The sequence below is a fragment of the Bufo gargarizans genome, chromosome 2, assembly GCF_014858855.1.
Source record: "Bufo gargarizans isolate SCDJY-AF-19 chromosome 2, ASM1485885v1, whole genome shotgun sequence".
Classification (NCBI taxonomy): domain Eukaryota; kingdom Metazoa; phylum Chordata; class Amphibia; order Anura; family Bufonidae; genus Bufo; species Bufo gargarizans.
Window position 1 is genome coordinate 562,431,551 of NC_058081.1, and position 25,207 is coordinate 562,456,757.

At 40.5% G+C, this 25,207-nt stretch overlaps 1 protein-coding gene across 4 annotated transcripts in view; it reads right to left on the minus strand.

Annotated features, from left to right (window-relative positions):
* The window catches only part of MYBPC2 (myosin binding protein C2), a 168,675-nt gene that overhangs the window by 51,756 nt on the left and 91,712 nt on the right, over nucleotides 1-25,207 (minus strand). For all 4 annotated transcript variants that reach the window (XM_044281644.1, XM_044281645.1, XM_044281643.1 and 1 more), the window contains 13 exons: nucleotides 23,786-23,891; nucleotides 23,391-23,557; nucleotides 23,125-23,290; nucleotides 18,166-18,272; nucleotides 17,456-17,485; nucleotides 17,228-17,367; nucleotides 13,704-13,863; nucleotides 13,499-13,603; nucleotides 13,218-13,406; nucleotides 7,000-7,134; nucleotides 3,940-4,107; nucleotides 3,767-3,855; nucleotides 2,041-2,236 (listed from right to left, as the gene is read on the minus strand). In XM_044281644.1, the coding sequence (XP_044137579.1) occupies nucleotides 2,041-2,236; nucleotides 3,767-3,855; nucleotides 3,940-4,107; nucleotides 7,000-7,134; nucleotides 13,218-13,406; nucleotides 13,499-13,603; nucleotides 13,704-13,863; nucleotides 17,228-17,367; nucleotides 17,456-17,485; nucleotides 18,166-18,272; nucleotides 23,125-23,290; nucleotides 23,391-23,557; nucleotides 23,786-23,891 (1,758 nt within the window). The remainder of the gene's footprint in view (nucleotides 1-2,040; nucleotides 2,237-3,766; nucleotides 3,856-3,939; nucleotides 4,108-6,999; nucleotides 7,135-13,217; nucleotides 13,407-13,498; nucleotides 13,604-13,703; nucleotides 13,864-17,227; nucleotides 17,368-17,455; nucleotides 17,486-18,165; nucleotides 18,273-23,124; nucleotides 23,291-23,390; nucleotides 23,558-23,785; nucleotides 23,892-25,207) is intronic.

The window sequence follows — 25,207 nt, forward strand, 5'->3', positions numbered from 1 at the left end:
ATGGATGGTCAGACTTCATTTTGTATTCTACCAACTATCATGGCATTCACATGATGCAGTTTGTCAATTTTCTTGGCCGAGATACTGCTATCGATGCTGTTTCTCTTTTCTTGGGAAATCTTGGCTGCTCATCGAATCGAACTAGTGACCTTTCACTTGGGAATCAACCTAATAACACTGAGCTATTAGGGAATGTAAGAACAAGATTTAATTTGTAGTATGCAAGAAGAAAAAGATTGTTCTACCACCAGGAGCAAAACAGTAACAATGCAATTATGTGACAAGAATCTGTATAACTAATCATATGCTAAACAGTTGCAAGTCTAATTTATGTATGAGATAGCCAAGATGATTGCCTATAAAATGATGGTAGTCTCACGTTTCAAGCTGAGTGGATGGTGAGATATGGAGCCTGAAAGTCAAAAGTTCAAAACATTGTTACCCCTTTGCTCATCAGAGTAATTCAAAATGTTGTATAGCCACTGAGTTATTCAATAAAATGTATCTATATAACCCCACCTGCTTTTTGTTCATTTTCTGAATTTTCTGTCCACCTTACTGAAGTGGAGGCACATGGTCAGTTCCATCCTTAACCTGCCTCCTGAACTGTGATAGGGAGACAGTTTAGGCTGAAAGGAAATGCTTCTGAGATAGGAGATGCCACTCTGAGCTGCCAAGTTAATATAAATCCATTAGAGCAATTGAAGGAATCAATAGGGAGATCTCTGGATCCATGTGAGGTCCAGGGCTGGTTCTAGCTTTGTTAGAAAATGATTGTCATACACTATATGATGTCTATTGTACCAGGTAGAACACCACCGGGCCAGTACACACACTTAGCTGGACCACGACTGCACAGCAGAAGGGCCGAAGTCGGTTTACAATGTATATATACATACAAACTTTGCAATTGATTATTATTAGTGTGCTAACACAATAGTGCCGATAAATGCAACATTATTTATATTGTATCCCATTCATGGAAAGGATGCAGATAAAGCAATGGCTACTCTAACACATACATAATTGTGCAGAAGAACACCAAATGACTACAAAGTGTTGGATGGCTACACCAGCTGACAATAACAGCGATTAGGTTGTATTCATGGTTATTTTTTATTGTATAATGTGTGATGACCACTGAATGTGTCTAAGATGTGTCCTCATATTTAGCACCCAGTATGACCAGTATACACATTTTGTTGAGATGGAAATCTTTTTAATGGAAATTATAGAATTGATGTTAAATCTGAGAATCAGATATTTTTGCTGGAAGATGAGATAGCTGTCCATTAGATGTACTGTCCATCTACACATACCAGTTGAAATATGTAACCTGCTTAGGTAAGGTCTTATAGGTCCTATAATATTGCCTCTAAGTCCCATTTAATGTAATGTGGTGTAGGCAGATTAGAGGGGCTGTCCCACTGCAAGTACTTATTGCCAATCCACAGGATAGCGGAAAAGTGTCTGATCAGCGGGGTCTGACTACTGGGGCCCCACCAGTCCTGTTTTTCCCTGTTTGACTTGAGCATGGTTTCTGAATATGTGCTACTAAAGTTCAACATGATAGCTGTTAGATGGACAAAATTAATTGTATCCTATCAGAAAGGTCATTTGAAGACAACAAAAGAAATGTAAAGGCAGAACATCATTTTGGTCTTTGCAGCCCATGAATTGCACTCCATCTTTCTACTCCAACTACCCCTCATCTGAACACTTCAGGGGTAGTACCTGTTGGCGCCCTTTTTATGAATTGTAATTGCTGGGAGAATCAGAATGTGAAAAGTTATTTTTCCTGATGCAGCTAAACAAATAGACCATCGTACAGTACAGTTCACAGTTTCATCAGAGCTAAGTGTGCTGGATGTGGTTCTCAGCTGTGAATCAGAGACTGGAGTTCCATCATCCACTGCCTAAACTTGTCCCAGCATTGTAATTTAGAAGGAGCTGGCTAAATTCTCCAGAAGACCACTGCTAACCTTAACTCATCATACTGCATGTAAAGTCAAAAATGTGTCTTCAAACTGCAAAACTTACCCACAATTCGAATGTTGATTGTTGCTGTATCTTCCATGTTTTCTATTTGTACAGAAAGGCCATATTTTCCAGAGTGCCCCCTTTCAGCTGATCGTATAAAGAGGATGGTGTCAATTTCAGAAGTTCTGAAACTAACTAGTTTGGAATCCAGAGGCTGTCCCTCTTTGCTCCATGTCACCTTTGGTCTTGGTTTTCCCTGTTTTTTTTTTTTTTTTTAGGAAAGAAAGACTCAATTGAATTAAAGTACTTGAATGGTATAATTAGATATTTAAAGCAATAGTACACACCAAAAAAATTAGCCTTAAGCCTCATTCACACATCAGTGTTTTGGTCAGTGATTTCCATCAGTGATTGTGAGCCTCCATAGCTATAACGTATAAGGAAAGATCTGCACCTGTTCTGTGTTTAGAGCTGCACCTGGTTTTGGCTCAAAATCACTGATAGAAATCACTGACCGAACACTGACATGTGAATGAGGCATTAGGGCCATTTAAAAGGGGTTGATAATTATTCATCGTTCATAAAAATGCTCACACCCAATCATTGTCCAGTGTAAACATGGCAGAGAACAACAGACAAACAAGCAAATGCTAATTTGTTGGATGGATGGATCCTTTATTCTAACATAAAAATGCATACTGGTCAGCAGCTCGTCTCCTTTTTTAAACAGGGCATGTTCTGCCAACAAAATGCAAACTGAATGGGGGCAAACAATTGTACTAATGATCATTTGGCCTTCTTTCATTTTGCTTTGCCCTGTGTGAAGGGTCCTTTCACAAGCACTGATTGACTTGTTAAACCATTGACTACTGCTCGTTAGCACTGCATCTGGAATCTAGACTGGCTTAGATGCATATTATATGTAGTTCATCCAGAAAAGTTGTGCCTAACTGGTAGGCTTCTTTTATCATCTCTATATAATGGTTGCAATAGTAGTTTGGAGCCTTGTGAAGGCTCCCAGGACTGCCAAAGCAAAATACCTGCTAAGCCAGGCCTGTGGTAGGGCTTAATAGGCATCAAGTGAATATCCCATAGACTGCAATAGTAAACTATTTCGGTATATGAAATAAGCGATCAAATGATTGTATGTTCAAGTCCTCTAAGTGGACTAAAAAGTACAGTAGAAAAATCTAAAAAATTCTAATAATTTCCTATCCAAATTTGATATAAATGTAAATAAAAAATTATCATAAATGGTATCGCCATGTCCAAACTATTAAAAAATTACTATGTTGATTGTGCATAGTGAATGCTGTAAGGGGAAAAAATTGAAGATAATTGATTTGCAGTTTTTTATCACTTCCCAGAAAAAGTTATGGGTTTCAGAATTATGAAATCACACTGACCCACAGAGTAAAGTAATCATGTGATTTTTACCACACAGTGAATGCAGTAACAAAACAAAAGCTCCAAAAAAGTATAGCAAACATTTTTTCCCAAATTTTCAATACATGATATGGTAAATTAAATGGTGCTATTACGAAATACAACGTACCCCACAAATAACAAGCCATCATATGACTTGTTGACCAGAAAAGTTAAAAAGTTATGGCTCCTGGAAAGAGGGAAGTTAAAAATGATAATATGAAAACTAAAATTGGCAGGGTCCTGAAGATGTTAAATCCAGAGGAAGGCAAAGAAAACCCATGAGGTACGAGACAATTTTCCTCGTTTTAGGGAGAAAAAAATTCCTTCCTGACTCAGATTTCTTCTTATAAATACTTACCTGGAAGGGGATAACCAGATTCACTTGCTCTCCTACTTTTCTAATATAGGTCTGCCTGAGGTGTCTAGGCAAACGTATCTTTGGTTGTTCTGTAAAATGGAAAGAATAAATAAATAGGAAAATTCATACTAACATGGTTGTGTAACAGCACACAATCATTTCTTGTGACTTACGCACAATCTCCCGGATAGTGACAGGCTGAGTCAGTGAGGTTGGCTCACTTTTTCCTGCAATATTTACTGCAATTATACGGAATTCAATCTTCTCTCCTGTAGGAAGATCCTTCACTGTGTAGCCGCACCTTTCCACTAGTTCAGTGTTGGCTACTGTCCATTCTGTATCTGTAAATATAAAGGTATAAAGTCACTTATCAGTAAGGGCTCATGCACACGACCGTATGTATTTTGCGGTCCGCAAAAAACCGACCCGCAAAAAATACAGATGACATCCGTGTGCATTCTATATTTTGTTGAACGGAACAGCTGGCCGCTAATAGAACAGTACTATTCTTGTCCGTAATGTGGACAATAATAGGATGTTATATTTTTTAGCTGAACTGAAATACGGACATACGGAAATGGAATGCATGCCGAATAATTTCCTTTTTTTTTTTTTGCAGACTCATTGAGGCTGTGTTCACATCAGCGTTTATTTTTCTGGTCTTTTGATCCAGCAGAAGAATAGAAAAATAAAGAAACAACAAATCCTATATTTTAAGCATCCTTAATGCTCAGTTAGGAACATCTTGCATCCGATTTAGCCTTTCTGTCGAAGAGACGTTGTTTTAGACAGAAAAGAAGTCCTGCATGACAACTTTTGATTGGGGACTGATCACTGTAAAATCATGTACAATCTCAATGTTTCTCTATAGGGAACTTCTTCTGTTTAGGCCTCATGCACACGACCGTTTTTTTTAAGGTCCGCAAAAACGAGGTCCGTAGGTCCGTGATGCGTGACCGTTTTTTCGTCCGTGGGTCTTCCTTGATTTTTGGAGGATCCACGGACATGAAAAATGAAAAAAAAATCTAAGTCAAGTTTGCCATTGAAATGATAGGAAAAAACGGACACAGATCACAGACGCGGATGACAATCTTGTGTGCATCCGTGATTTTTCACGGACCCATTGACTTGAATGGGTCCGTGAACCGTTGGCCGTGAAAAAAATAGGACAGGTCTTATTTTTTTCACGGCCAGGAAACACGGATCACGGATGCGGCTGCCAAACGGTGCATTTTCTGATTTTTCCACGGACCCATTGAAAGTCAATGGGTCCGCGAAAAAAAACAGAAAACGGCACAACGGCCACGGATGCACACAACGGTCGTGTGCATGAGGCCTTAGGCAAACACAAGGATCACAGTAAATCTTAACCATGGAGCTCTAGCCTATTCCAAACTTTATAATTTTACAAGTGTAATAGTACCACCAATTTTGACTCTTGTTTGGCTGTCGATATGTTGATTGAACTAAACATAACCAATTAGTTATCCACAATTACTGCTTAGTGCAGGTAAAGTTAAAGGGAGTCTGTCACCTCCATATGGCCATATACAGTTCTTACATGGCTCTGTAGCACACCTATACAGGATTGCAACGGTACTTTTGTTCTTTTCTTTAGACTTGCACAAGCAGGAAAAAATAAGTTTAATTCATATGCAAATGAGCACTTGCAAGTGCCTAGGGGCGGCGTTCAGTGTGTAGGTGCCCAGGCTGCTCTGCCTTCTTTTTACTTTACTCCTCCCCAGCCTCTTCCTTTGCCCTCCAAGTCTCTTGCCTCATCGATAGGTCTGGACTTGGAGGGTGGGCAAAGGCAGAGGCTGGGGAGGAGTAAAGTGAAAAGAAGGCAGAGCCGTCTGGGTACCTACACACTGAACGCCGCCTCTGGGCACTTGCGAGTGTTCATTTGCATATGAATTAAACTTTGTTTTTCCTGATGGTGTCTAAAGAAAAGAACAAAGGTACCATTACAATCCTGTATAGGTGTGCTACAGAGCCATGTAAGCACTGTATATGACCATATGGAGGTGACAGACTCCCTTTAATTTTCAATAAACAGTAAGATAAATAGTTGATAATATATATTTTTTTCCTAAAATGAAAGGTTGGCAAAATAGTGCCTGCTAGATCAAGTCAAACTGGCCCAACAGAACACCAGAGGGCCATCTGGTAGGCCTAGACTGAATAATGACAGCAGAAGACCACCTTATTTGGGGGCACTGCATGTTTATGGCTTTAGGGTCTTTTGTTTATGGCTTTAAAAATAAACCTGTTAGATTTTATTGTCCATGTACCATTGACATGTACATATTACCCAGATTTAGTAATCCTACAAATGGCATAACTAGAAGGCTATCTAGAGCTGCACCAGATTTATCACAGTGGCTCAGACTCAATGATAAATGTGGTGCAGGGATAGACACTGTGGCCCTGATTCATCAAGACCGACCTCTTCAACGTCGGTCTTGATGGGGCCTGCACTGCCGGAGGAGCCATGTAGTTCATGACGAGGTGCAGGCCTTGACATCAATTACATGGCTTCTCCAGCTCTCTGTGCTCTGGAATGAAATCTACGGCAGCTCAGCTGCTGTATATTTCATTCATTAATTACGCCAGTTTCTGGCATAAATAATGATGAATGAGCTGGGGCTGATTGCCCTACCCACACTCTGCCCTTGCCAAGACCCCTTTGTGTAAAATTGGTGAGGGGGTGTAAAATACCAAATGCAACTATAAAAGTTACAATGGAATTGAAAAATCACAAATGGTTGTCTTGCTCTATATCAACTATTGGTTGGATAAAGCCAATTGTAGTGCAGTTTTGGTGCAAAACTATCTTAGGGCATGCTCCTTTCAAGTGAAGATTCACCTCATTCCTATAAGCCCAAACCCCTATTCAAGCAAGTCAGAAAAAAAAGTTTCTAGTTGCTCTGAATTATGCCAAAATTGTTCCAATTTGCACCACGTTTAACACAGATTTTAGATGCAGACACATTAATAAATCTGGGCCAATGTGGTTTCTGTGGTGGTTTCGGTTTTCTTCATTTATGTCAATGTGATGAAGACCAAGATAAACTATGATAGACATGTCGGAAAGGACATGAATCAGTTTTTAAAAATACAATTACAGTGCAAAAAATGAAAAAATAAAATAAAAAATAAAGAACAAATTCTAGATTTCTTTCATTTTGAATATTCCTCTCTTTATTCATGTTAGGAAAAGATCAAAGACTCACCTCCCTCTTTGCGGTACTCAATTAGGTAACCATCAATTCCCCCAGCTCCAATACGATCTGGAGGTCTCCACTTCAAAGTGCAGGTAGTGTCTGTGACATCCTCAACAAGCAAATGTAGAGGTTCACTAGTTGGAGCTGAAAAGAGAATATTGTCAGTCCAAAAATCATTGCACAACATACAAGTGCCTTGCAAAAGTATTCACCTCCTTGACATTTTGGGTGCCTCACAACCTGGAATTAACATGGATTGTTTGAGGATTTGCATCATTTAATTTACAGAACATGCCCACATCTTTGAAGATGTTTTTTTTTTTTTTTACTGTGAAGCAAACAACTAGAGATGAGCAAATCGAAGTTGACGAAGTAGAATTTGATCCGAATTTCAGGAAAAATTTGATTTGCACCGAATCCGAATTTCCTCACACTTCGTGGTAACGAATAGCATTTTTTCCTAAAATGGCTGCTGCACATGTGAGGACATGGGAACTCTGGGAGCGAGGGATCACCCATAATGCAATGCATAGAGCCAATCAGCAGCCAGCCATCCCTGTGATAAATAGAACAGCCATCTTGGATTCTGCCATTTTCTAGTGTTTTTAGTGCAGGGAGACGTCAGCAGGTGCTAGGGACAGTGCTAGGAAAGACTTCATTGTGCTAAAAAAATGATTTACAAGTTCAGGGAAAGATTATTCAAGGTGTATGGAAAGGATAGGGAGGAATCATGCCACAGCATTTATGTAGAACAGGTTTCAGTAGGGGAGGTTACAGCCTGGGTAATAGGAACAATCCTATTACACCTTGCTGCACTGACTGGAGATCCAAATTGCCATTATACAGCTCTGTAATTCCAGCAAACCGTTCTTGTTATTGGGGTGAAAGTGCTGTTTGATACAGCCATTAACAGGGTTTATTACAAGGAAATATTTCTAAGTCTTATTTGCCCTTGTGCGGTCCAGTTATATGTTCAAAAGCATTTTTTGGCTTGTATTAGTGGGAAAAAAAGGGCTTATTAGCCGTTGTGTGGTGAAGTGCGAAAATTACAGCCCTTTCTGGCGTGTATTAGTGGCACACAAAAAAATTGTATTTGCCGTTCAGCAGTGCAGTTATACAGTGGATATAAAAAGTCTACACACCCCTGTTAAAATGCCCCTGTTAAAATGTCAGGTTTCTGTAATGTAAAAAAATGAGACAAAGATAAATCATTTCAGACCTTTTCCACCTTTAATGTGACCTATGTTCAATTGAAAAACAAACTGAAATCTTTTAGGTAGAGGGAAGAAAAAATCATGAAAACTCAGATCCGATTGTATATTCTAACCCCCAGGCAACCGTCCCCATGGGAACTCCTGGGGGTTAGAATATACTATCGGATCTGAGTTTTTACGATCTCACTGAGATCATGAAAACTCAGATCCGATGGTATATTCTAACGCCCAGGCGTTCCCATGGTGACGGGGATGCTTGTTGGGGAGGAGTATGCCAAAGTGGAATAAATGTACAGATTGGAAAAAAAAAACTAATATTCTAAAAAACAAATATATTCGATATAGTGCTATACCGATGTAGTAGATTTAACACTCATGCTTTCTGTGATTTCTGAGATGTGTTATCTATAGTGATGAGCGAGCCCCAAAGTATTTGCGTGTTCGGCCCGAACACATCGCGATATTCGTGCGCTCGGCTGAGCACCCGAGTATAATGGAAGTCAATGGGAGACAACCTGAAGAGGGGAGGGTGCCTGGTCCATTGAAAAATGTCAGAAAGTGACAGAAACACCAACAAAATGGATCAGGAACAGCATAAGGACGATGTCTGGATGTAACTTGGATTCCCAGGCCGCTGTGGGGAACCATTTTGTCTGCGTTGTACCACACTTACAGACTGATCAAAATACGCACAAAACCCCCAAATTTTTATTTTATTTTACAGTAATAATTATTAGGAAATATTCTTTCCTGTATATTAAATTGTATATAAGTGCAAGTGCTGCAAAAAATTACAAGGAAGAGGCACTCCGAAACCTGTATATCACATAAAGGAGGGACTCATTCACATTGTGGTACAATTGTTCTAGTAGTGGGACTCCTACATTCATAAAGCCTATGCACTAAGTGAAAGGGCTGCCAAATATTACAAGGGACCGGCGCTCCAAAACACCCTTTGTTACACATAAAAGAGGGCATCATTCACACCCTTGAAAAATTATCATTAATGGCCTGCTGGTGACCCTCAAAAACATTAGGCGAAGGGCCTACTGATCTGACCATCTAAAATAACAGGGGTGAAGACCTGCTGCTGAGCTGACCCTCTAGAACATTAGGGGTGAGGGCCTGCTGATGAGCTGACTCTCTGAAACATTATATGTGAGTGCCTGCAGATGAGCAGACACTCTCAAACATTATATGCGAGTGCCTGCAGATGAGCAGACGCTCTAAATCATTATATATGAGTGCCTGCAGATGAGCAGATGCTCTCAAACATTATATGCGAGTGCCTGCAGATGAACAGATGCTCTCAAACATTATATGCAAGTGCCTGCAGATGAGCAGACGCTCTAAAAAAAATTAGAGTTGAGGGCCTGTAGTTGAGCAGACCCAGTAAAAAAATTTGAGTTGAGGGCCTGCAGTTGAGCAGACACTCTCAAACATTATATGCGAGTGCCTGCAGATCAGCAGTTGCTCTCAAACATATGCAAATGACTGCAGATGAGCAGACGCTGTAAAACATAATATGCAAGTGCCTGCAGATGAGCAGATGCTCTAAAACATTATATGCGAGTGCCTGCAGATTAGCAGACGCTCTCAAACATTATATGCGAGTGCCTTTAGATGAGCAGACGCTCTCAAACATTATATGCGAGTGCCTGCAGATGAGCAGACGCTGTAAAACATTATATGCGAGTGTCTGCAGATGAACAGACGCTCCGTGATCCGTGTCCGTAGTCTACTTTAGCACAGACGGATCCACAGATCCGTCTGCATACAGCTTTTTCAAAGCTGAGTTTTCACATCATGAAGACTCAGATCCGACAGTATCTTCTAAGGCCTCATTCACACGACCGTTGTTGTGTTCCGTTCCGCAAAATGGGGTTCTGTTATTCCGTGATCCGTTTCTGTTTTTGTTTCCGTGTGTCTTCCTTTATTTTTGGAGGATCACCAGACATGAAGGAAAGTAAAAAAAAGTCTAAGTCAAGTTTGGCATGCAAATGATAGGAAAAAAACGGGCGCAGACGCGGATGTCAATCTTGTGTTCCTCCGCGTTTTTTCACGGACCCATTGACTTGAATGGGTCCGCAAACCATTTTCCTTGAAAAAAATAGGACAGGTTATATTTTTTTTGACGGACTGAAACTATGGATCACAGACGCGGATGACAAACGGTGCATTAGCCGAGTTTTCAACTGACCCATTGAAAGTCACAAAAAACAGAACAACGGACACGGAATAAAACAACACTCGTGTGCATGAGGCCTTACACAGAGGCGTTCCCATAGTGATGGGGACGCTTTAAGTTAGAATATACTAAGAACTGTGTACATGACGGCACCTGAGGGGTTAATTGTGCGTATCATAAACCCCTGTAAGAGATCAGGTGCTGCCAGGCAGCAGGGGGCAGACCCCCCTCCATCCCCAGTTTTAAATTCATTGGTGGCCAGTTTGGCCCCCCCTCCCTCCCCTGTATTAAATTCATTGGTGGCCAGTGCGGCCCCCCCTCCCTCCCTCCCTCCCCTGTATTAAATTTATTGGTGCGCCTCCCCTCTCCCCCCCTAATTAAAATCCCCCCCATCATTGGTGGCCAGTGCGGCCTCCCCTCTCCCCCCCTATTTAAAATCACCCCCCATCATTGGTGGCAGCGGAGAGTTCCATCCGGAGTCCCAGTTTAATCGCTGGGGCTCCGATCGGTAACCATGGCAACCAGGACGCTACTGCAGTCCTGGCTGCCATGGTTACTTAGCAATTTTAGAAACATTATACTTACCTGCGCTGTCTGTGGCCGGCCGGGCGCTCCTCCTACTGGTAAGTGACAGGTCTGTGCTATAAGCAATGCACCGCACAGACCTTTCACTTACCAGTAGGAGGATCGATCCTCCAAAAATAACGGAAGACACACGGAAGAAAAAACGGACACGGATCACGGAACAATGGAACCCCGTTTTGCGGACCGTGAAAAAATACTGCTGTGTGCATGAGGCTATAGGCTGAGGTTTTTATATTGGAATAGTGTGTTTTCCTTTCTTCAAAAATAATGCTTCTCATTTCAACCAAAAAGTCCTATTTTGGTCTCATCCAGTCACAAAACATTGTTCCAATAGTCTTCTGGTAGAGTCCAGGCTCTTTAGAGATGATTTTATAAGCTTTTCTAGCCTGATGAACATCAACAACTCTTCCTCAGAGGTCCTCAGAAATCTCTCTTGTTCATGCCATGATACACTTCCACAAACAAATGTTGTAAAAAACAGACTTTGACAAATCTCTTTAAATAAGAGATCAACTATCCACACCTGATTGTCACCGCATTGACTGAAATACCGGACTCTAATTTCTCCTTTAAATTATCTGCTAATCCTAAGGGATCATATACTTTTGAGACTCACAGATGTGATATTGGATCATTTTCCTCAATAAAAGTTGATAAAGTTACCTTTATCAACTTTTAGCACTTGGGTGAAAATCTGATATAGTTTTAGGTCAGATTTAGGCTAGGGCTACACATCAACATATGTTGGGCAACATTCATGTTGCACAACATTTATTATAATAATAGTCCACTGTGTCGCACTGCGAAATGTCACATGCTGTGACTGTGACACAACAGTGGCAATACATCCATTTATGATGGATTTCTGTGGAACTGTCGCATATATCTGGTGCAGATTGTGGTGCAAAGGTTCTTGCTCACGCCAGGCCTAAAAAAGTGGGCATGGCTTATGCGGGCAAGGGGGCGGGCCATCTCCTTTACCATTTTCTACACCTGTTTTAGGCGTAGAAAATGGTCTAAATGTAAGACAGCTTGGATCCGCCAAAGTTATGTACCTGTGGCATCTGCCACCAGTGCAGGGCTTTATTATGATCGTCATCTAAAAAACCTATCTTAATAAATGTGCCTCTTTGTTTTTAATTTATGAAAAAACCTGTTTAATGTATGTGTTAATCATGTTTCATTGTATGCTGTGTGGGCTGGTTGCCAGATACGTCTGCCTCTGTCTCGTGCGTACTCGCTGTGGATACTTGTGGGTGTCCCATTATATGCTGTGTGTACTGGTTGCCATGTTGTGTGTACTGGCCGTGGATACTTGTGGGTTTGAACATGACCATTGCGTTGCTGTGTGTTCTATGTGCCTTAGAGAGTATAAGGCCTCTTTCTGTTCATGTGCACCTGCGTGTGTTTTGGACTAGGTATGGTCGAAACATGTAGGCGATTTTACTGGAGTGTTTTCCATGTGTGTACAAGCATTAATAATACACTGAAGAGTTTTAGTTCATCTACCGGAACATGATTTTTATCTGTTCATATTTCATTGCTGCTCCAGCGGTCTCCTTGCACTGGTGTGAAAGAGGGAGTTTACTTGGTAAGCTCACTACACTTGTATGTTGTTTCCTTATTACTATTGATCCATCTTGATCTGTAATCAGTGGATCCATAATAGTTTGCTCAGCTAAGGATCCTGCTGGCCATTCCAAGATGTCTATCCATAGTCTGTGTCTGGTGGCATTATCTATACTGTCTCCTAAGGTATATTGTATAACCTTTGATGTGTAAACTGTGTCTTGCAGTCGTTGGCTGCTTCTGAGTCTGTTTTGTCTGAATTATGCCTTGCAACATTCTGCTGCTTCTGAATCTGTTTTGTCTTTGGTCTGGTCTTGTGTTCCTGTTTTCTGTGTGTTTGGTATGCTTGGGTTCTAGCTGTGTGAGCAGGTAAATGCAGATCTTACTGCGGGTGATTGGACTTTGCAATCGGACTGTAGACCAGTTGGAGGCAATCGTTTAGGACAGATCGTCCAAGTAGATAGAGACAATCTGCACTGTTCCCTACCGTTATGGGCTGTTTGATTCTGTCTGTCTTGTAACCATTGTTAGTTAGACCATTTGTTTCTGCCTATTCTGTGTCCTGGCGTCTTGTCCTAGTATGCTTGCAAAACATTCAGTGGTTCTCAAAACCCCTGAATTTGACAAATTGTACATTTAGCATGGAATTGCATGCACCAAAATACACTTACCTATTGGCATAAATGGTTTGGATATGTTGGCCTGTTGAGATATACCAATGGAATTCACGGCAAACACTCTAATTTCATAGAAGATGCCTTCTATCATCTTTACTGATTGATATGAAGTCTCTGGGTACACTTCAAAGTTCATCTTCATCCACCTCTGACTGCCTTTCTTTTTTCTTTCAATGAGGTATCCTAAAATATGGTAAAAGTCAAATAATAAAAAAAAGGAAATACATTCTATACATGGAAAATATTTCTGTAACTATTTATTACATTTTGCTCACCTGTTACCTCCTTTCCACCATCATATTTTGGAGGATCCCATATAACACTAGCCCAGTCCTCCCCAACACTGGTGATGCGAACGTTCTCAGGAGGGTCAGGCACATCTTAAAATATGAAATACATTTATCAAATTGGATAATAATCTTTATTTAATGAAGTCTTTCCATGACAATTTAAGATGATGAAAAGTAGCGTTCAGTTTACCTACTACTTTGATGATCAGGGTGGCCTTGTCCTCCCCAACAGGGTTGGTCACCACAATGTTATATTTGCCTTCATCAGCCCTTTCAGCCCCTTCAATCACAAAGCTGCTTAGCTCTGTCCTAATTTCAACATGCACCCGTCCTTCTTTTTCATTAAATTCCTGAAAGTAAGCCAATAGATAAATCACATGCAGCAACATTTCCCACAATACATATACGTAGAATAATTATGTATCGACTTTTCTTCAGTTACATTGCACTGATTTTGAGTTACAGCCTTTAATATAGTTCAGAGCAGCATTAACAATTCTGCGAGCTGCAAAGATAAAATTTCCCAGCATACCTTGTTGACTCAATATCAGTACAGAGATTGCTTTGGAGATTTGTACTTATGGAAGTGTAGCTCTTATACCAGGCGGTATACAATGATCTTATGTAGTAGAAACTAACTGCCCCATGTATTACAATAGCTGTTAGAGGTATGTCTGACAACATGCATGGCAACCCAAGTGACAGCATTTTAAATGCAGCTGTGGACTATAAGGCTACTTTCACACTAGCGCTTGATCGGATCCGTTCTGAACGGATCCGATCATATTAATGCAGACGGAGGCTCCGTTCAGTACGGATCCGTCTGCATTAATAACTTAGAAAATTAATGGATCCGTTCAGACTTTCAATGTAAAGTCAATGGGGGAAGGATCCGCTTGAAGATTGAGCCATATGGTGACCTCTTCAAGCGGATCCGTTCCCATTGACTTACATTGTAAGTCTGAACGGATCCGCTCGCCTCTGCACGGCCAGGCGGACAGCTGAACGCTGCAAGCAGCGTTCAGCTGTCCGCCTGTCCGTGCGGAGGCGAGAGGAGCGGAGGCTGAACGCCGCCAGACTGATGCAGTCTGAGCGGATCCGCTCCATTCAGACTGCATCAGGGCTGGATGGAGGCATTCGGGTCCGCTCGTGAGCTCCTTCAAACGGAGCTCACGAGCGGACCGACGAACGCTAGTGTGAAACTAGCCTAATATTGGCTGTAACTCAATATGTTTCCAAAGTTACGTAAAAGGGTTGTCCACTTTCTGTTTACTGTTGACCAATGTGTAGTACTATGTAGCACTTACTAATATAGCCTTTGTTGATACTGTGTACCATTTAGTAAATTCCATAAGCCATGTCCCCTTCTTAGGCAAATTTCTGCTGTCTAGATAGAGAGCCTGTCCATACGATGGCCAATCTAGGAGGGTCATGTGATCAGGCACATCACTTAGCCTCCTCCATTCAAATACACTGCATCTGCACTAAACTCCCAACACTGAAAGTGTAGATATTAGGTGCGGTGTATTTGAATGGAGGAGATATCACATGTAGGTGATTTGCTTGGTCACATGACTCTCCATTAGCAGCCATTTTATTTGCAAGACTTACCTGTGGACAGCACAAAAGACTTATCAAACAAAGTATACCGTATAAAATATAGAAAATGGTGCAGAATTTCAGCTATATTATTTAAGTAGCATATAGTCATCTTAAAGACACATTGGGCATCAATAATAGTGTTTAGCTCGAATATTCGAATAGCGAATATTAAACGCGAATATCACAACTTTGATAATTCGCGAATTTTTCGAACATAGTGCTATATATTCGCTATTTTTGAATATGCGTCATTTTTTTACATCTGAAAACATGATTCCTCCCTGCTTCTTTCTTGTCGGTCAATGAGTCATTGGCCCACAAGCAACTTAAGCAGGAATGAATCATGTGGAAAATAAATGACGAATATTCTAGAAAACAAATATATAGCAATATCCGCATTTTTTTCCAATCTGTACAGTTGTTCGCATACTCCTCCCCCGACAAGCGTCCCCGTCACCATGGGAACGCCTGTGGTTTAGAAAATACGATCGGATCTGAGTTTTCCCTGATGGTATATTCTAACCCACAGGCTTTCCCATGGTGAGGGGGATGCTTGCCAGAGAGCAGTATGCCAAAGTGGAATAACAGTACACATTGAAAAAAAAAAAATAATATATTCTAAAATAATGAATATATTCGCTATATTGCTATTACTTCATTTTTTTTGAATATTTGTCATATTCTTAATATTCTAAAAAACGAAGTTATAGCAATATAGCGAATATTGGTAAAATAGACATATAGACTGTAATTTAGCTAATATAGTGCTATAATCTTTTTTTTTACAGTCACATTTTTTGTCTCTTCTGAACTACAGCTTTTGAAAAAATGTACATTATAAAAAAAATACTATAGCACTATATTAGCTAAATTGCAGTCTATATGTGTATTTTACCAATAGTTGCTATATTGCTATAACTTCGTCTTTTAGAATAGTCGTCATATTCTAAAACAAGAATATATAGCAATATAGCGAATATTCGCAAAATACACATATAGACTGTAATTTAGCTAATATAGTGCTATAGTATTTTTTTTAATAGTGTAAATTTTTTCCAAAACTGAAGTTCTGAAGAGACAAAAAAAATTTGACTATAAAAAAAAAGATTATAGCACTATATTAGCAAAATTACAGTCTATATGTCTATTTTATGAATATTTGCTATATTGCTATAACTTAAGTTTTATAGAATATTCGTAATATTCTAAAAAACAAAGTTATAGCAATATAGCGAATATTCGTAAAATGCACATATTAGCCATAGCCATAGCCAACCAATAGGAAAGTTGCCTTATACAGTTAAAAGAAAATCGCAATATGCGATTTAATTATTCGCGATAAATAGAATAATGACGAATATTTGATTTTGACGAATATAAGACGAATATTCAATCGAATATTCGCGAAATATCGCGAAATCGAATATGGCACCTCCTGCTTATCACTAACCAATAACAAGAAAGTATCCAACCCCTTTAAAGTTGGGCATATAATTTATTTGTAATATGGTGCTCAAAAGTGCATATTTTAGTTCAATATTTAGTTCAGCATGTTCTTTAGTTTCATTAACCCTGAGCTGTGCTCAGGCTTTTAGAAAAGGACATAACCATTCAGCCCGAGCAAAGCTCAGGCAGCAGGGTGAGGGGTGGTGAGCTGCTATAGCCCTTTATATCTTGGGCTCTGTAGCAGCTAGAGATGTAGGCCTGGTCTTGTTTGAAAGCTGGCAATCTAAGCAGGTTTCAGCTGCTTTCACTTCTGACCCAATTTCTACAGGCTAAATTTCTCTAGCTGCTACAGAGCTTGATATATGAAGGTTTATAGCAACCCTCCCACTCAGCTTGCTGTGATCTCACTGTGTGATGCTTGATATGGATTCGTTGTATGAAATCTCCTCCATGAGGTCCCATTGAATTTGTGCCCAGAAGTATGCAGCTATATGTCTAAACACACTATATATTTTTGTACAATTCCAGAAATATAGTATCCAGATATACTTTTGGTATACATTAAGTATAATGGTATTTTGGCATATTTATTGGGGGAGGGGCTACACTTCTAATTGGACATTCATGATGTTAGATTTATATGATTGACTATTGCTTTTAACTTGCCTGGGTTCCTTTGTACCAGGCAACAGTTGGCGCGGGTTCTCCAGTGATTGGAACATCAAAACGCAATTTGTTTCCAGCCACGACAATGATGGTATTGATATGTTCACCCCCAGAGCAATCAAGGTGGATTTTGGGTGGTTCTAAAAAAAACATTGATTGCATGTGACTCTTCTCAGTTCATACACAAAAGACTCTATACATTAAGATACTTATATTGCTGCAACTTACCTTGACGTGGAACATACTCTACTTTGATCTCTGAAAAGAAGCAATAATATAATAAATAAAATAATATAATTATTGTCTTGTCATCATTTAAGCTAAATACAAAGAAAGGTTTTCATATTGACTTATATTTTTGTGTATTTAGTATTAACTATATTGTTAAAGCGACCCTCCGGACTCCCTCATACTAAGGCTCCTTCTTGCCAGTATATGTGTGCCAATTAGCTAATATCATTGAAAGGGAAGTAGTCTGTACTTTAATATCATTCTGCCTTTGCTATAATAGATATTATCAGCTCTCCATGCACTGATTACCTGGTGAGCTTCTGTTAGACTATGTTATACATAGCAGAGCTGCGGGAGGAGGAGCGGGGCAGCAGAAAGAATCAATGATGAGGTGTGTCACAGGCTACCTCTAACTTCTTGTAGGCACTGTAGCTAAGCTGTAGTCACACATCAGACCTGTACCTTAATGGCACTTAGCTAAAGTGCAGCACAATCTGAGTGACCTATATCTTTTGCCTGCAATGTTATCTACCATGTGCATTAGACCCAAGTAGAGATGATTGAATCCTATGAATATCTGCAACACAATCTGCAGTAATTCTGCATGTATTAACCAGATCATGTCTGCTGCAGAGGAGGTCTGGCATTTCTCAAGGGCCCCAAAGGAGACCTTATTCATGTAATATCTAAAGATGCATATTACTAACCAAGGAAATTAAGTTTAGCAGAAAGAGTCAACGCAAACCCATCAGGAATAAAAGTATAGTCAGCTTCATCTTCTGGCTTTACATCATCAATCACCAACTTGTGAAACCTACAAAGATAAATGCATTTGTCTTATAATGTCATACAATTTCTCTTTTTTATTGAAACTAAGTACAGATAAAGGCCAAGTTACCCAGCTTAGATGGGTTACTAGTGCTTACGTTAAAGGGGTTTTCCAAAATGTTAATACTGGTGATGTATCCTCAGGATAGGTCATCAGTATCTTATCAATGGGGGTCTGATAGCCGAGACCCAGGTGTTTGAGAAGGCATTGGGGCTCCTGTGAGCATAGTGGCCTTCTTGCAGCTTACCGAGCACAGCGCTGTGCTTGGTATCACGCTCAGCCCCATTCACTTCTATGGGGCTGAGCTCCGCCTAGGCCATGTGACTGATGAACCGGTCATCACTAGCCTAGGAAAAACTGAGAAAAGGCCATGACGCTCACAGGAGACAGGAGATCCCCAGCTGATTGGCGTGGGTCCCGGGTGTCGGACCCCTACAATCAGATACTGGTGACTTATCCTAAGGATAGGTCCATTAGTATTAAAATCTCAGACAACCCTTTTCAGTATTAAATTAAAAGATGCCCACAGAATTTTATAATTGCTGAAGACAGGGGCGCCAATAATGGGTCCTGTAGTGCATCAATTACACTATGATTAGACCGGTAACCCTGTGTATGGAAATAAACCAGGAAAAATGTCGCAATTACAAAATGGGAGGTAGATAGAGGAAGGGAAGCAAGGGGCGTTGAGAAAGGGGGTTTGTGATTTCCATTGTAGAGGAATCAGTAATTTGATAGCAGTAGTAGTGTAAGTACTATAAGTAGTGTTGGTAGGTTGGATCTTTTGGATGTTAGATTGGGGCACCACAGGAGAACTAAAGCGGAGTCTAGCTTTTTTAAAATATTTTTTTCTTTTTCTTTCAATTAACAAAGCATACTGTATACTAACAGTAAAAAGCAGTAAAACCATCCAAGTCTCATTCCCCACCCTCATCAACCTGAGAAGAGAGGAGAGAACAATATACTAATAATAATTCCAGGGTTGCAGAGGTTTACCCCTTATACATTTGCTTCTTATCTAACCCACCCTTCCTTTACTGAGTGAAGTGAGATATAACCTTCCTTTTGATCCTCAGCTGTGTCATGTGACCAACTCTCTGATCTCCAACTGACACCAGACAGTTTCCAGGGGAAGCTGGAAAGTAGTGTCACGGCCACGGTTATGGTCGTGACTCCTTGGGAGCCGCATACAGTTGCCCGCGGTTGTGGTTGTTGTTTCAACCGCAGCTGAGGCATATTGTAGTTGGCCTCAGTGCGGTTGCCGCGGACAACAGCTATGTGTGCGGTTCCCGGGGAGTTGTGTGCGTGTTCGGATGCACTTTGTTTGTATGTCTGGTGTGCACTTGTTGTTTGGTGCGCACGGACATCGTCCTTTCACTGTGGCTGCCCGTGGCAACGTTTGGTATTATGTACATGGTGGCAGTGTCGGCCTTCGGGCTGTCTCCCAGGACGGCTGCCACCCATGTTGTTGCCAGCGGCAACAGCCACAGGGTGATCAGGTTGGTCACTTCCCCTGTATGTGTGTTTTCCCTTCTGTGTGCTGGAAGGGTTAACTTCCTTCCCAGTGTGTGTGTTGTGTCACTGGGTGTGGTTGACCGGTGGGTGTGGCCACTTTGCCCTATAAAGCCTGTGTCTGGAGCACAGCTCAGTAGGTTGCTTTCAGTCATGCTTGGCTGAAGCAGCCTCCTGTGGATTCCATCCTTCTTGTAAGGGCCACCCTTCCGGTCATAAGTTTAAAACCTTTGTTAGTAAATTCTATGTTTTACGGTGTGATCTAGGTGTGTATGGGATTGTGTTATTGCAGCCTATGGTCCAGGGTTCCTGTGTGATGTCTGGTGTGTGCTGTGTCCGTTGTTGTCTTGTACTTACAGCACCTGCACATGGGTTCCTGGTTGTGTTGTCTGTGGCAGGTGAGTGATGAGTTGGTTCCATTTGACTGTCACTGCCATAGCTGTTTTTGTATCCCCTGTGTTGCTTGGCCGTTGAGACTCCTGCTCCTCCGTGTCTAGGAGGAGCAGGTCGTCTTACTCTGTCCCCTAGTTCAGGGCCGACTTGAGGGCTTGCAGGGACTTTTAGGTTCCGGCGTATGAGCCCTCCTACCACCAAGGTCGGCTCATACTGACAGGAGACAGGGTCAGCGTTAGGGACGCAATAGGAGGTGACCTGCTCCCTAACTCTGTGGTCCCGGCCAAGGGGTAACCCTACCATCTCCTGGCACCGCATGGCTGGGGGTTTCCCCCACCTCCAGCCGTGACAAGTAGTTTGCGTGGGGTGAAGACATATGAAAATGAGATCCCTATTGGGATGGTTTGCAAAAAATACAGTATCTTGGGGATAATGTACAGTCGTGGCCAAAAGTTTTGAGAATGACACAAATATTAGTTTTCACAAAGTTTGCTGCTAAACTGCTTTTAGATCCTTGTTTCAGTTGTTTCTGTGATGTAGTGAAATATAATTACACGCACTTCATACGTTTCAAAGGCTTTTATCGACAATTACATGACATTTATGCAAAGAGTCAGTATTTGCAGTGTTGACCCTTCTTTTTTAGGACCTCTGCAATTCGACTGGGCATGCTCTCAATCAACTTCTGGGCCAATTCCTGACTGATAGCAACCCATTCATTCTAATCACTTCTTGGAGTTTGTCAGAATTAGTGGGTTTTTGTTTGTCCACCTGCCTCTTGAGGATTGACCACAAGTTCTCAATGGGATTAAGATCTGGGGAGTTTCCAGGACATGGTCCCAAAATGTCAACTTTTTGGTCTCCAAGCCACTTAGTTATCACTTTTGCCTTATGGCATGGTGCTCCATCGTGCTGAAAAATGCATTGTTCTTCACCAAACTGTTGTTGGATTGTTGGAAGAAGTTGCTGTTGGAGGGTGTTTTGGTACCATTCTTTATTCATGGCTGTGTTTTGGGGCAAAATTATGAGTGAGCCCACATGAATGGTCTCAGGATGCTTTACTGTTGGCATGACACAGGACTGATGGTAGCGCTCACCTTTTCTTCTCCGGACAAGCCTTTTTCCTGATGCCCCAAACAATCGGAAAGAGGCTTCATCAAAGAATATGACTTTGCCCCAGTCCTCAGCAGTCCATTCACCATATTTTTTGCAGAAGATCAATCTGTCCCTGATGTTTTTTTTTGGAGAGAAGTGGCTTCTTGGCTCCCCTTCTTGACACCAAGCCATCTTCCAAAATGTCTTCGCCTCACTGTGCGTGCAGATGCGCTCACACCTGCCTGCTGCCATTCCTGAGCAAGCTCTGTACTGGTGGCACTCCGATCCCGCAGCTGAATCCTCTTTAGGAGACGATCCTGGCGCTTGCTGGACTTTCTTGGATGCCCTGAAGCCTTCTTAACAAGAATTGAACCTCTTTCCTTGAAGTTCTTGATGATCCTATAAATTGTTGATTGAAGTGCAATCTTAGTAGCCACAATATCCTTGCCTGTGAAGCCATTTTTATGCAACGCAATGATGGCTGCACGTGTTTCTTTGCAGGTCACCATGGTTAACAATGGAAGAACAATGATTTCAAGCATCACCCTCCTTTTAACAGGTCAAATATGCCATTTTAACCCAATCAGCCTGACATAATGATCTCCAGCCTTGTGCTCGTCAACATTCTCACCTGAGTTAACAAGACGAATACTGAAATGATCTCAGCAGGTCCTTTAATGACATCAATGAAATGCAGTGGAAAGTTTTTTGGGGATTAAGTTAATTTTCATGGCAAAGAAGGACTATGCAATTCATCTGATCACTCTTCATAACATTCTGGAGTATATGCAAATTGCTATTATGAAAACTTAAGCAGCAACTTTTCCAATTTCCAATATTTATGTAATTCTCAAAACTTTTGGCCACGACTGTAAGATTTCAGAAGATTTTTTTTGCTCATCCATGACATAAAGGAGAGCTTTAGAGAATGTAGTTACTTTTTATTTTTGTTAAATAGTGGAATACAGTTTAGTTCAAATAATTTATCTTCTATCAGTTGTATCCCTATTAGGTATCTGATGGATGTACTATGCAATTAGAAGGGAAAGTTAATTGTAAAGTAAAAGGTAAAAGGATCTGTTTTCTTCCTCCCCTACATGGGCATGGTCACACAATCCACTTCAGCCAACCTCTGGCTTCAGTGGTGACGTGTCCACAAGCCAATCAGAGAACAAACCCTGGACCAGAGGATGGAGATGTGGGAGCCAGCGTGGATGACCAGAGCAGTAGGGAGCAGATAAGTATGGTCCATTCAGTACAGGAAGCAGGCTCCTGGGTACTGTTAAGATTGATGTATTCCTGGACAACCCCTTTAAAATTGAAAATCTACACATTATTTTCAACTGTTTTAAAATCTGTTTTTGCTGTCAGTAAATGTAAACACTTTAGTTTACAGTCAGGGACTGAAAACCAGTAGAGACCTAATACTTCTCACAGCTGAAAGAATGCTACAAAAATACAGACTGACTTAATGGTTATTAAGGTTTTAATTTTAGCTATAAAGAAAACTGAATCACCATAAACATCAATGCTATTGCAAATACCTGTGTAGCTATCACCATTCAAGGTAGTTAGGACAAAGGCATTGATGTGGATAGTGAGTTGGATCTGCAAAGTGTCCCCATGACAAGGGATAATGTTGTGTTGTCATGTGGACATAACAGAAGGCTAATAGATTATAAGCAGTAGTGAAGGGCTCGACCCCTCTGTGTGAATAGCAGTCTGGCATTGGAGTCCTAGATCTTAGGATGGGCATAGGTATCATAAAAGTAATTTACCAGACAGCTCCTGCATTGCATATCAACGCTAATGAAAAGTCATACCAATTATCATTTACCTGCCCTTGTGAGTCATTGTGATGCGCTTGCTTGGTCGGATCTCTACGCCATTTTTATACCATTTACCAGTCACTTTCTCATCAGACACCTCACATTTAAAGACAGCTTGATCTGTGGCCTTCACTGTAAGGTCAGCAATGCCTTGAATAACTTCAAGCTGCTTTTCTGTAATAAGATGTGTATTAGAAGAGATGTTGGAGAATAATAAATAGTTATGGATGTTAAAATTACATCTATTGATTTCATATAGACACATCACCCATACCTTCAATTATGAGGTCAGCTTCACACTTTCCACCATTGGTCATTACTTGGTATCGTCCAGTATCTTCTTTGGTGGCCTCATTAATTATCAAAAAATGTTTTTTCCCATCTTTCTTGAAACGAAGTTTGAATGTTTCCTCACGAGTCAGCTCAACTCCATCTTTCATCCTTGAAAAAAATCAATAAAGTGTGTCTCGTTATAAAGAAGATAGTTGTTTATGGCCTTCTCAGCTCTCTTTCCTTGATACAAAATACTCCAAATATACAATTGCTTTCTTGTATTAGTAGCCTATACTGAATGACTTCCAAATTCAGAAGGTCTGCAGGGGACAGTTGTTTTTTTTCTTACATAAATTCTTTTAATAGAAACCACAGTAAAAAAACTAGAAGACATACCACATGACTACAGCTCCTTCTTCTGATACCTCTACTTCCATTTCAACTTTATCTCCCACAAACAACTGCTGGTCTTCAAGTGGCTTCACAATTGTGACAGGAGGTTCTAAACATAAGATTATAGTCATCATTAGAGAGCTGTAAATTTATGAACAGAGGGGAAGATTTATCAAACTGGTGTAAAATAGATCTGGCTTAGTTGCCCATAGCAATCAATCAGATATCACCTTTCATTTTCCAAAGGAGCTGTGAAAAATGAAAGGTGAAATCTGATTGGCTGCTATGCGCAACTAAGCCAGTTCTACTTTATACCAGTTTGATAAATCTCCCCTGGAGTTTCTTGAGAAGAAGGCTGCACTGTGTCACCAAAATGTATCTGCCAATTAAAACCGGACAGCAAAACATATCCTGTATTTCTAATCTGTTTTTATTTTCAGATTTTTTTCTTCAATTTCTGAACATGATTATGTGGGTGGCCATCTTGCCTGAGCTGTTTTTAACATCATTTATAAAGCATTAAGAACATAGCTTTATGGCAGCCACATGGTCCATAGACACAATGGTCAGGAGGGGACCATATTTAATTTAAAAATAACCTTATCAAAAATTCTTTAAATATACATGCTTTAAAAAAATAGGTCATATTCTGATGACACATTTCCTTTTCACCTCTTCCTGGAGAATGCAATAGTTTAATTTTCACCATTATTTCCTTTAATTGTAGCTACTACTGTGCTCTACAAACGATGCAGAATGGAAGTCTGTGTCTGCAATATGGCAACCCTTTGGGGAATTTTGAAAAATAAAACAGTAATAGCAGTAAAATCTTATAACATTTTACACGTTATTTCTCTTCTGCATTCAAAAACATAATAAATAAAAACTATTAATAAATACATGTCACGTTTAACATAAAATATGGACTAAGAGGAGATTTTATACTATTTGGGGACTTGTAGCTTTTTTTTTTTACAGTGTTGGGAAAATATATTAACTTTTTCCTGGTATATATCAGTCTTATCATGTTGACACCCTATTCTGGAGTAATCAATCAGTAATGTCCAGCATTTGAATCAGTTTTAATGTTGAGTTTTCTTGTGCATTTAAAGAGGACCTGTCACCACTTCTGAAATGTATGCTTTAGTAAATATTTATGTTGCACATGAAATAACAATTCTGGAATGCAACTCTATTGAGATGAGTGAGCCAGTTCGCAATGAACCGGGGTTGTTACGAACTTTCCAAAATATCATCTGGCAGCCGAACCCGAAGCTTTTCAGGTTTGTTTCAGAAAAATACAGTAAAACAGTGCACAGTGCCATTTTACTGCACATTTCAGCAGGAAAAATCACTAGGGAGGAAGAAAAAGGATGCTCACATAACCCCGAGAGGAAGTGGGAGGGGACTTGCCTGGATTGGCTC